The sequence below is a fragment of the Cephus cinctus genome, unplaced genomic scaffold (assembly GCF_000341935.2).
Source record: "Cephus cinctus unplaced genomic scaffold, Ccin1 Ccin1_scaffold0717, whole genome shotgun sequence".
In the NCBI taxonomy this organism is placed as follows: domain Eukaryota; kingdom Metazoa; phylum Arthropoda; class Insecta; order Hymenoptera; family Cephidae; genus Cephus; species Cephus cinctus.
In genome coordinates, this window is record NW_014333336.1 from 303,507 (window position 1) to 316,621 (window position 13,115).

General features: G+C 45.1%; 1 protein-coding gene across 3 annotated transcripts in view; it reads left to right on the top strand.

Annotated features, from left to right (window-relative positions):
• Positions 1–13,115, top strand: part of LOC107270304 (hemicentin-1) — an 87,768-nt gene that overhangs the window by 67,658 nt on the left and 6,995 nt on the right. The window contains exon 1 of one of the 3 annotated variants that reach the window (XM_015745197.2): positions 10,007–11,016. The exons of the other annotated variants lie outside the window; for them this stretch is intronic. Coding sequence (XP_015600683.1) covers positions 10,944–11,016 — 73 coding nt within the window. The 5' untranslated portion in view covers positions 10,007–10,943. Of the gene's footprint in view, positions 1–10,006; positions 11,017–13,115 lie in introns of those variants that run through there. 3 annotated transcript variants of the gene reach the window in all.

A 13,115-nucleotide genomic window follows, 5' to 3' on the forward strand; every position in this document is an offset into this window, starting at 1 on the left:
CCACCTTAAGTTTTTATGTATTCCGAGTAGAAGCCACCTCGCCGAGAATGGAGGATATCAGGATAAGAAGCAAGAGTTATCTCCCGCAGATATACGTTCTGTGTCTTTCGAGGACGACGCGCAGTCGAGAGACAAATCGTCCGAGACCGGAAGTCGAAATAAAGGGGAGGATACCGCAAGTGGAATACTCATAAGGAGACAAAGCACCTTTTACTCCCGCTGGAAGACTCAAACTGCTGGGAATACTTGAGGTTATCACGAAGGATACAAGGCGTGACTGTAGAAACTCACTTTTTTTCTTTCTATCGTAGCGCAGCTGCCTGGACGGTATGCTTTTCGAATTTGAATTTCTCGAAATCTTAAAATCTTGGTGAACCGCAGTCGGAGGTAGCTGCTGGTTTTCGAGGAGCTCGTGCGATTTTCACGGGCGATCCGGTACGTAAGGAAGAACGTGCTCCTTTGTATGAAATAATTCCAAGTGCAAAACGTGCCGTGACAATAGACGCTGAATTCTAAGAATATGCTAATTTTCGAAAGTCGACATTGCCCCGATCCACGACACCTAAGTTCAAATGAGTGAAAAAAAAAGGAGTGGCACTCTTAACGTCCGCCAGCAGCGCGACAACGTCGAACGCGTTGAAATATGTTGGAGGAAAATATAAAAATAGAATGAAATTTGAGTTCGATAGGTTTTTTTTTTTTTTCTTCCTTACCAAGGAATTTGGTCCCCGTGCGTCAGTCGTTAAGAGAACCGGTGCCGTCGTTTTCGGTATAATTTAGGCCTTCGAAGATTAGGGCCTAAGAGGCCCTCGGGCAGACGGCTGGCGCCATAAGAAATAATGAGCCTCGTATCGAGTGGAGTAACGTGAATTTGTTTTTAGAATGGCGAGCCAATCGAACCCGTCGTTTTACATAGGAAAGCATTTATAATCGAAAGCCCTTGCTGTGTCGATATTTTACCCGATATCTCAAACTGTCGGAGACGTATCGATCCGATCTTTGTTTTTGACCTCAATGTCCCTATTGGATCTGGCGAATTGAACGATTAACCAAAAAAACAATAATCGCTGGTTACCTAATTGATATAGTCCATTACGAAAAGCACTGCTGGGATTACCTATGGTATTTCTAGGCTCTTACAAAGGACGAGTCGGACAAAGCATCGACGTATCCTGGAACAAGTTCCTTTGACACGGGTGTCCGTGCCAAAGCCCTCGTCGCTATTTCGTACCGTAGAAATCGACTGACCTCACCTTTTGGGAAGGTTTTAATTTTCCGGCAGAAAAGCAAAAGCCAATTTGCTAAATGAACCGGCAAATGGATTACGTTCGACCGGCGCGTCATTCCAAAACGAGCGTAACCAACGCACGGCAATGATTTGCGAGACGCGAACGACTCAAAATTTATCCCAAAGAATTATCATTCGGTTTAAACGGTCGAACAGGTTTTGGAAATGCTCCGTAGGGCTCAAGATCAACTGAGATCAAAATTTAGATGATAAAGAAAAAATTAATTAAAAAAAAAATGAACGAAGAAAGACGAAGACCGAGAGAAATTTATGTGGTCAGATAAAATTTTTAACGTGAACTTTAAACTCGCCATGAAGGGCCGCGGAATGGATTACAGTAAAAACAAGTACCACGTTGGAGATAAAAAAAAAATAGGGGTTTTCAAGTATAAAAATGACTTTTCAATAAATCGACAGATCAAAACTCTGTCAAAATTGCTATAAAAAATTGTAATCGTCATAGAAACCATGTATTCCCAATTTTTCATCTCCAATCGTAATGCTCTAGTTTCCAAGATTTTCACCGATCCTCCAAGTTAGACGAGCGGCAACGTCGCAACGTCGAGAAGCACGGGGCAAAAGTTTACGGTATCTTGAAAACTATAATTGATAGTTTCGCCTGAAACTAGTTTATCTGCATCCAGGATGACGAATTGGTAGAAACTCTTACAGTCGCGCTACGCTCGCTGTCTGCATGTATCAAGATATATGGAAATAACATACAACACCCACGGTAACAACAGACGTAAAACGCACGCATCCATCAAACGCCAAAGGTCCAGTTCGCATGCACGCGAATCCACCTAATAACAACTCGCATCATAATTCGCACATAGATACTGGCCTGTGCCGTTTATCTAGTCAAGCAACAATAAGAACCCGACTTCCTTTTCCCAGCCGTTAATGGAGCATGCAGACGTCGCGGACCACGACGCCGGAACGGCGCTACACCCGCGGGGTCAAAGGTCCTCCTCAGGCTAATGAACTATGGCCGATAACGATTGGTCATTATAAATATTTATTCCCCATGCCTTGAGCAACTTCCGTCGTACCGATCATCGTTCAGCTTGCTATGCCAGCCTATCGGATTGCATTCTGGTGAATGAATTGTTTGTCTATCAACAAGTTACGAAAGATCAAATTACATACTATCGGTGTGAAGTGATTTTGTCACGATAATCTATAATCTTACGTAATTCAGTCACGCTCGGAACGAGACTCTATTTGGACGACCGGATATCTGCTTATAATTTTCATGACTGTATAAATACATATATGCTAGCAATTATATCTGGTATGATTTTGATATCAGTAGGTATATATTATATATATATATATATATATATAGAATGTCTGCTTGATTATTGATCGATATAATTCTTCCCGAATTATAATGATGATATTGCAATCAGTGGTATCCTGCAGGTATTACATTCCGGCATGCAGTTGGAATATGCTGAATCGCGTTACGTATTACGTATTGCAGAGTCGGCACTCCCCATAGCGATGCTGGTTGCGGTGATAGGTTAACGCATTAATATAGGTCGCGCACGAGGACGGAAGTGAAGCAACTACATGCGTTCCGCATTACGTTAACCGACAGTCGCTCGACTATGATTCCGACTCGATGATACGCCTGATGACTCCTCGCAAACAAGCATACAACTTCGCTTTGGATAAATATCTCCGGGACACCGATAGGTACTTTCATCGACAATAAGCAGAGTGTAGTCCCTGCCGTCCTGTTCTACCAGAATCCTGGGATGTTCGAATCTCGCGCTTTATTCGGCTGGTTGTCGAGTAATTGAGCAACCCCTCATAACTAATGGCATTAGTTTGAATAATACCAAGGGGATACAGGTGGCAGGTCGATCGATCCTTAGGAATTTAAGAAGTGGCACTTTTCCAAAAATCTTATCTGAGTTTCGGTCAGCTATCGAATCGTGGATTTTCGGTCCTAGATGAGGGGGGCATATTTTCGCAAAATTTTCGAGGAAATTTGTAAAAGTTGAAAAGAGTCGAAAAAAAATGTTATTTAATTCTCAGTAGCTCGTTGGGTAGTAAACTAAGGGGAGGACGTTATCAATAATTTGATAAGACCCGATTAATGGGCAATTAAATATTTAGAGGTAAATGATGTAATTTGACATAATTATATGTCGTGCATATGTAACGTGGATGTATGGGTACCTGCTGGCGTCTAATGGTTATTCTGTGTAACTGTCAAACAGCAGGAGGGGAGGAATCGTCTTCCTCGCAGTGGGATCCTCGATAATGGATTTATCTGTTGACTGCAGAGAAATTTGGTAGCGGGATTGGCAAGCGTGAGGGGAAGGGAGGACATTGAAATTGAAACATTGAAGAGTTGGAAGGTTGGTAACTGGAACGGGAAACAGTCGAGCCCTTCGGCAGGGACGAACGAGGAATGACAGTGACGTTCCCGGTTAGGACGGCCGAGACCGCTTAAATTCCGAATTGTCAATTGGTTTTTATACCAACAGAGAAAATGGTTTGTGTCCCGAACTTGATTTGCGCTTGGAGTGGCAGGTTATTTTTGCGAGGAGCTTCCAATTCGTTGCGGTTCCCCATTGGATGTTGAATTTTAGCCGCATCCTCGGGACTCACTGTTCTCCTGTTTTCTTTCATTTACTTCGTTTCGTCTATTTTATCCCTCGTTTCCTCCTCTCTCTCTCTCTCTCTCTCTCTCTCTCTCTCTCTCGGGAAGCCACTTTCTGCTTTTGTCGCCAACAAATTGCACATTCGACCCCATCGATATAATCTGAAGGACTTGAAAGAGTTTTTTTTTTATTATTTAGGGAAAGGTATAAATATTGAAAAAAAAAAAGTACACGAGTGATCTCAATTCACTGAATATTTGCTACATCTACGATGGGAAATTGGATTTTATTAAAATTTTTGATAAAACTCGATTTTTCGTTATACCGCTGGATTAATCGACAGCTGATTGACTCTCTCTAATTAATCTAATATTTACGTAAATTTACTCCACGTTCGATCTGACGTTCGCTATTTAAACTCCTTTTGCCTCCTGCTGGACCCTGCTTTTGACGTCTTGCCTACCAATTTTCCATGCTTTGCATATTTTCGAATTTCCCTTCGACGCGCCAAACGGGAATCGCGATTCGATAATCTCAGGAAGATGCTGCTCGTGATCTTAAGCACTGCTGCCACTTGGACACGTCCAGCCTGACTTTATAGAAACATCCGAAGGAGCATCAAAAGGCGTCTTATACGTACGATGACTAGACCCCTAGTCGAACGTGAATTTATCAACCGGTAGAGACTGAAGTATAATTAAAGATCCTCGATACACGAGATAGTAAAAGAAGATTTTGATTAAAAAAAAAAATCGTGATAGCTTATTTTTAAAATATTTTCTTGATTTTCCGACATTTCCAAATTTTTCATCTGTTTCGTCCGGTAATGCGGGAACTCAGAGCCCCGTGCCAGGTCGGACTCTGAAATCTCTTGTCTCCATTTCCAGACGGTCGCCCGAAATGAAAACCAACAGAGTCGAAAGAATCGAGAGAAACTAATGATCGAGTCTCGGTTCGCTAAGAAAAAGAAAAAAAGACCCTAAAGAAAGCTGCCAATAAGAATTGAAAAGAGTCTTAAGGAGCTTTTCTCGCCAAGTTAAATGTCTTCGTAGCCCAAGGTGATGCTCCTACTCCGTAAGAGCCTCTTAGTCTTTAGACCAATAGAGCATTCTCGTGTACCAAGCAACTTTTCTAATCACAGTCCATTCCGTCCGCGTCCGCCTCCTGGAATCCGCAACGGCAAATACCCCGAGCGAAATGTTGTTACCTGCTGCAACGGTATAAGTCGTAGCTATACGTTTGGCAGAAACGGGACTCCCCCCCTGCCGCCTTTCGCGCAGTTTTCGCCGATTCGTTCGCGTCCTCCTGCCCGCTTAGCATCACAATCCCAGCAAATTGGCTCGCTCAATTTGCGCGAATTGCACCGAGAGAGTCGGAGCTCCGGTTCCATTCTATCTGGCATCGGTCCTCGGTCCTCCTCCAGCCTCCAGCGCCGTGGAGGTTCGAACAGCCCGAGTGGCTGCAGGACTCGAACGCTCGGTTGCCCGGCTAATCCCCTATATAAATATGGAAATTCCGGAAACGCCCAGGCGAGTTGTCACCCCGTTTCCCATTGTCAAGGAAAGAGGCACGCTGTCCCCGACGCAGAGCGTCCCGACGCTCCCCAGTCTTCTCGGTTCCAGCCTGTCGTTCCCTTCGACTGCCTCCTGACAATCGTCCAGGCGTACCAACGTGAAAGGTCGGCGATTCGGCAGTCGGGGAAGAAGGTTGGCTGCCGGTCCGCTTGGCCGACTCGCTTGGTCGCCTCGAACCGAAGAACCGAACGGTTGGCTGGCCTGACTACGTTGCCAGCGGAGCGCGTAATCGTCGCGGAGTCTCCCCTAATGAAGCCCATCAACATTGCCCTACGCACCAAACCAAGCAGCATCAATGATTCAGGATCGAGTCCGAATTTCTGTCCGCAGAGCGACAGGCGTCTCCGGGCAAATCCTCCCGAGCCACGCTGCGTCGATCCGCGTCCGTTTCGAATCGCAACTAAACTGTCCGAACCACAAATTAGCATCGACGGCCGCGTGGCCGATTGGTGCGCCGCCACTCGCCGTCTCTACGTACTATTCCCACGGTTGATCCTAGCGACACGCTAGACTACCTATTATCCGGCACTTCGGGATCGGGAGTCGATCATTTCGAGGCTCTGATTTCATAATGATTTTCTACCACGAATCCGCCTTGTTGCTTCGCCTCGACTCGATAACTTTAGCATTAATTTCCTGGTCGCCTCCTTTTCCCAGGACGGACGTTGCCACTTGCTGCGGAAACCTTCACGGTTACCCGAGCCTGAAGCCAAGAGCGATTCGCTCGAAGATCATCTTGTTTGATTTAATTTGCCTCAATTTGCATCATAATTGCCAACCGTGCCACCCGAAAGGTCGTTCAGACCTGAGTTTACATGAAGCGTCGCTTATCCGTGGTCGAATCCATATACGCCGGTTGATCCTTTCCTTAATTAGGACACGTGCGAATCTCTTGCTCCCGGCTGGACGTATCGTATACTCACGTGTTATATAGCCAGGCAAACGTTACTACTGCTTTTCCCGTATATCTCTCTTTCTCTTACTCGGACTATGTGTGTGTCTGTGTGTATAAATACTCGGAAGGTGTACAACGCTATTTCCACGAGCGAATCTCCTGTCGATCCCTGAATTCTCCATTCCGATGGCTCAATCGTCGAAAATTGCATTACCCAGTGATCGAGCATCAGAAATTACGCGCTCGACGCGGTTCGCCTTGAAACTGGATTTTCTATCACTATTTTTGCTAATCCCATTCAAGCGCAATTTACCACTTGCGTTTATGAGAAAGGTAACCTGTGATATTGATTACGAGAGCGCAGAGAAGTAGAAGGAATTAAGCGACTGCGTACTTCGCTAATTAATTTAAGCTCCGAAGCAAACTAGCTTCGATCCTTGGCGAAACACGCGATGTCGGCATTTTTTTTCTTCCCGACAATTGGAGCCAAAAAAATAGGCGACATCGGGTGTAACGTTCTTTGCGACCACTCGATCGTGAATGAGTGTATGGAAATGTAAAAAAAAAATTGAACAACGAAAATTGGAGGAAGGAGGACAGGGATAAATTTTTTTTCTCGCGACACGATCTTCTCGCTTTGCATTTTAATAAATCCGTCAAACCTTTCATCGGCGGCAATGCGATCTCGCGCACGTATGGAATTTAATAATGGTCTAGCGGCCGTTTCGAGTGGCGCTCTAGCACGTAACGAGACTCGTACCTGGTACGTTGAACTTGGAATACGTAAGTGGGATGAAGTTGGAAGCTTAGAAAGAATTTGAAAATGATTCGATGGAATGAAAAAAAATTAAACAGCTGCCAGGAAAGGATGTTGTAAGGTGGAGCAAAAATAGATGGATCGGGACGAAGGTGGATGTGAGACCGAAGGACCAAGGCAAAAGCGTGAAGTGGAGAAGACAGGGTAGCGGCAGATGGTAGAAAAGTGAGATTCAGGTAGGAAAAGAAACGGAAGATCGGGAGGCGACCGAGGTCGGCCCAAGAGGCAGGCAGCCAGGACGAAGTTGGACACCTGCAGGCCGAAGAGCCCGATGGCAACGAAGTGGAAACGTTTTTTAAATGGCCGTCCGTTGCGCTGGTGGTCGTAGTTGCTTGGGCTTCTTTACCGATGTTGATGAAGGAAGAAAATTGCCTCGAGTGGACGGGACGAGGAAGAGGGGGATCTCTTCCCCATTTTTTTCGACCCGGTAATGGCCCGATGCTCGCCATATGTCGATGAGAGCGCAGGAGATTACTTCTTACACCCATGACGCGTTGGTTTCGTGGTCATCGTGAACGACGACCAATTCCATCTTCCGCCGTGCGAGGTCCGCGGTACTACACAGGCTCTTTCAATAAATGCTTCAACGAAAGAGCTGACTCGAAGTGCTCTGATGTAGGGTCTGGGAAGTTAGCCCCCCATAACTCGAAAATTCTGGTTCCGTTGTTTGTTCTGGGTTGTTCTAAGTTTGTTCTATAATGTTTCAGAAAAACTAGTTTCTCAATTGAAATTCGTAGCGGTGAGGCGGGAAACACAGTTTTTTACCGGAACCCCCCATTTATGGAAAATCAAACGTTTTTTAGTTGTTCCAAGTTGTTCTAGTTGCTCTAAATATTATTACAAAATACTAGTACCGCTAAGTGAAGAATACTCGAATGGGATCAAAAAACGTTTTTTACATATAAAATCGTTCTACATTGTATACTTCCGATTTCGAATCTTGTTCTACATTGTTCTGAGTTAGTTGCTATTATCCGATCGCTATACAAATGTAGAACAATCATCGATAGACCCAGAACCTAGGAATACCTAGAAAAACCTAAAACAACCTAGAAAAACCTAGGAAAACCTAAAACAACCTAGAAAAACCTAGGAAAACCTAGAAATCAGATGGAATGAGAGCGTTCGTCCTCCTCAGCTTTTCCAGTGTTCCCTGGTATTACGTATCGGTCCTACCTGATCAACCTGGAGCAACCTACGAAAACCTACGAAAACCTACGAAAACCTATGAAAACCTATGTAAACCTACGAAAACCTAGGAAAACCTAGGAAAACCTAGGAAAACCTAGGAAAACCTAGGAAAACCTAGGAAAACCTAGGAAAACCTAGGAAAACCTAGGAAAACCTAGGAAAACCTAGAACAAGCTGGAACAACCTGGAATAACCTGGAAATCAGATGGAATGAGAGCGTTCGTCCTCCTCAGCTTTTCCAGTGTTCCCTGGTATTACGTATCGGTCCTACCTGATCAACCTGGAGCAACCTACGAAAACCTACGAAAACCTAGGAAAACCTAGGAAAACCTAAAAAAAACCTAGAACAAGCAGGAACAACCTGGAATAACCTGGAAATCCTTTGAAATGTTCCTATATCCACATGCTATTCTCAGAGCGTTCGTCCTCCTCAGCTTTTCCAGTGTTTCCCTGGTTTTACTTGTCTGTCCTACCTGATCAACCTGGAACAATCCAGAAAACCCAAGAACAACCTGGAACAATCTAGAACAAGCTGGAGCAACAAAAAAAACTTTGATTTTCCGTAAATGGGGCGTTCCGGTAAAAAACTGTTTTTTGCTCATCACCGCTACAAATTTTAATTGAGAAACTTGTTTTCCTTGAACAATATAGAACAAACGTAGAACAACTCAGAACAACAACGAAATCGGAATTTTCGAATTATGAGGGGCTAACTTCCCGGACCCTGATGTATCCTCAGAAAGTAACTCTTCGCCTCTCCGGGTGCCGAACAGTAAACCAGGAAAAGTGAAAGAGCGGAGCGACCATGATTCTTGTTCTCTTTTATTATTTACATTCGAGTCCAGAAATTCGATTGGCCGAGCCACTAGGAAAAAAAAAACATCAGAGACCTGATATAAAAGTAGTACTGAAATGTTATTTATAACTATATCCGCAATCAAAGGAACGTGCTCTCGCAATTCTTAAACGCAGAGTCCGCCATTTTAGATATATATAAAGCTTCTAAGCGAAAACACCAAGACGATTATAAAATTCTCTAAGTTAGCTCGAACGCGGTCTAGCACGGTCGCGCTGCAATTTCAAAGACAGACCTCAGGTATGAGTCTTGCCATATTGAATTACCCAGGACACAGGTTGGCAAATATATTCAGGATAAGTACATACGCGCACTGTAGTAAAAACAGCCCGAGGTAGGTAAGTTGGCCAGGAGACACGTAAAAGTGGAATCGGCGAGTTCTTTCGGGATTTTCAGGGTAGGAAATGCAGGTCGGGTAACGAAATGCAGCCGCACGTTGAACAGTTGGTCCCTTGTGGCCGCTGGCCCAAACGAGAAAGAACCACCTGCCTTAGGAATCGGAGAGGGTAACCGGCCCTTTCGTGCACTATGTATACTGTATTCCACGGAATACTATAGCATCGTAACCATACTAGCGTAGCTTAGTATACCATAGCGCAACAGAGTATAGCGCAGTTCTCCCGCCATTCCTACCCGGCCTGACGCGCCGTGCGTCTGTTCGTCCGTCGAACCAGCCGGCAGGCTGCATACTGCATGAAAAAAATAGGCTGTACTCACGGTGGGGGGTTGCACGACTGCTACGCGTCCGCACGCTCAGTTGCCGAGCGACCGTTGAGAGGCGCGCTCGTGACTTTCGGACGAGCTGTTTCGCTTTTTCGCTTTCGTGCCCAACCGGAGGTGCTGCTACGAACGATACGGTGTACGCTCTGAGGTGGCTGACGTTAGCACACCGTACCGTATATATATATGTATATATGTATACATAAACCTACACCTACGTATCCATCGCCTACAGCAAACAAAGGCTTGCTTGTTAAGTGCGCGAAGTTTTGCGAGAGTTTTCAACGTGCTCGTGAATCTGATGAAAATGTAAAAAAGCAGCGAAATATTAAAAGAGGAATATAGTTGGGATCGCGTATAACATTTAAAAAGAGCGTCAAGCGTCTGCCGGCTCACTTGCCACTTATAATATCACGTTCTCGAAGCTCTTCTGTTTCAATTTTCAACTTGGCTCTAGGAAAGTTTTGCCGAGTGTCGTGTGCTTGTGAACGTTTGCCCGTGTCTGCTTGCCCATTTGCCACTTGATACGTATGCCTATCTACCTGGCAGACGTGTGGTGGCTTACCTGCCTCAGCAGTGGCTGACTTCAATCCACGCCTGCATTCCGAAGCAAATGAAGTTCGAAAGAGTCAGTTCGACCGAAGGCCATAGGATAAGAGAGAATATAGTGAGAGGTGCGTGGGTTGTCTTTGATTCTCGTTCGCAATGAGTGCCAATAATAACGACAACAACTCGATCATGGTGAATCCTGTGTTAATACTACAATCTGGATACGTGTTGTTATAGTAACTGAGTGCGTTACCGAAGTGCATCTGGGGCATAAGGTGAAAAATGAGTAATTCTTGGTGATATCGTGAAAAAGAAAATTGAACTCCAGAACGAAAAGTGTGTATTGGGGTATCCGTGTTGCGCGTCAACGAGCCAATAGGATTATTTATCCGTTGGAATTCAAAAATATTTGAGGAGTCGCCAACGGATCTCACCATGGATACGTTCAAATTAAGGATTATTTCATTGATACGAAGGACTTTGGGCACCGCATTGCTTCTGTGTCTCGGTGAGTTAAATCCATAACCTCAAATTAAAGAAGCTTCGATCTCAATCCAATGCTATTAATGGCTCCCCTTGGTACTTCCGTTTGAAGTAAGATATCCGGGAGTGGATAATTGAGTCGAATTTCTCTCGGTCACTTACAACCTTGTAAATCTATTATCGTTACGGGATTGTTGCGTGCATTTAACAAATCACAGATATTGTCCGTAATGATATGTAATTCTTAGGACATGCGTGAACACACACATTCCAAATATTCAAGATAAAAGAGTTTCACGGTGCGCGAGGTGCTTTTGAAAGACTCTTCGCCCGCAACAGCCATTGAAAACTGCGAACTGCGGAATCCGTGAAATTGACAGTCAAAGGTCTCTCCCTCTCTCCCCCTCTCTCCCTCGGCCGCCGCCATGTTCGTCCCTACCTCGCTCTTCCCTCTTTCCTCATTTTCGCTGCTCAGTTGCCACGAGCACTATTAATCGTAGGATTCACATGGTATCCATCCAGAATTTCATCTACTCCACCGCCCTTAACAATGCTTCGCGAATTAAAGTACGCTCTGCCAGAGATTCATTGTTTCTCTTCTCTTTCGACAAAATTAACATCTCGAACACGCGGCAGATTGTCCTCTTGCGCAATTTGCATGCAGTTGTCACATGACAATTCACATAGCAGCGGGTAGATACAGCGAGATACAAAACCATGAAGGAGGCCGAGTTCGAAGAGAATGCCAAAGACCGATCAGCGAACTCCTTCAAGATGGAAGCCTCCTGAATAGAGATTCCCTATCGCGAGGAAAAGCAAAATCGAGGCAGCCCCCGAAGAGCCGCCACTTCTGCGGACGATTTCTTTCCCTCGTTTCCACTTTGTTAGAAATGCGATTTCATACCGCTTGCACCTCCGGAGCTTCCCTCGGTCTCCTTTCTCTCGTCTCTCTGTCTGTCGTCGGAGATGAAAGTGCCGCGGGAACCACTATCGCAGCCGACTGACAATTTGTCTTCTAAAGCGCTTTTCCAGAATGTTGTTCGACGTTGGACAAAAAAAATTATGTCGGTACCCAGGTATCTATGTACAAACATCTATACATATGTGGATAGACCTCCGTACATATGTGCACATGACCATAAGCGCACACTAGGAATATATTCTACGAAGCTTAAAGCTCCACGTTGTTACCAGGGTGCCGACGGAAATGGGATTACTTTTGTCCCGTGGTGGCGTAACTTGCCGTTCCAGGGCGCACCTCAACGTTTCCCCAGTCTCTCTGTACGAGTCTATCCGAGTCTATCGTAATTCCGAACCCACACGAGGACCCCTCAGCCCAGTTTACTCTAGTCTACCCCCGAGCCTTCTCTACCTCTGTCTACTTTAACCCAAGCGAATAGCTTTCAATGCGTTAAACGGTACTGTCACTTTCACGAGAGCTACGACAATACCGAACGATCTTGGCAGTCATCTTGAAGTTTCGCGAAACGCCGAGAGGCGTCGCCGCCGACGCTTCAAAGTCAGTTTCACCCTGCACCACTCGCCGCCATTCCCTCAACTCGGAAAATCAGCAGGAAATCTAGAAACGAGTACGGATTAGTTTATACTTTTGCAAGGTTTATACTTTTTCAATGCGACGACATCGGCTACGTCACCGACGACGACGAAGGCGGCTTGAGGTATTCGGTGACGTTCCATGGTACGCGGTTGCACCGTCGCGCAATACGGCGTGCCGACGAATGCAAATATTTGTCGAGGTTTGTAGCTTAAGGCCATCGTTAAACACCACGAGTTTTAGTGTAGATCGATCCGTCGACTTGTCGTTAAGTTTCTATTTCAATTTACAGCTACGCGAGCATCGCCTTTTCTCTTGTATATCCGCCGTCCGGGCTGCGTTTATTTAACGGCAGACTTTCATAGGTATACTTACGTGCTCGTTAGGCTCTAACGTTTCCGTAGATAAAGATCTGTCGGGACTCTTGCTAATTTCGGAACGCAGAACCACTCTATTGGGTAACTTTGAAAATCTCTTAAAATTTTCACCCTGTCACCTTGAGTCCTCGACCGTTAATGGAATGCGTCGTCGTTTGGATTTCAAAAAAAAAAAAAAAAAAAAAAAAAAAA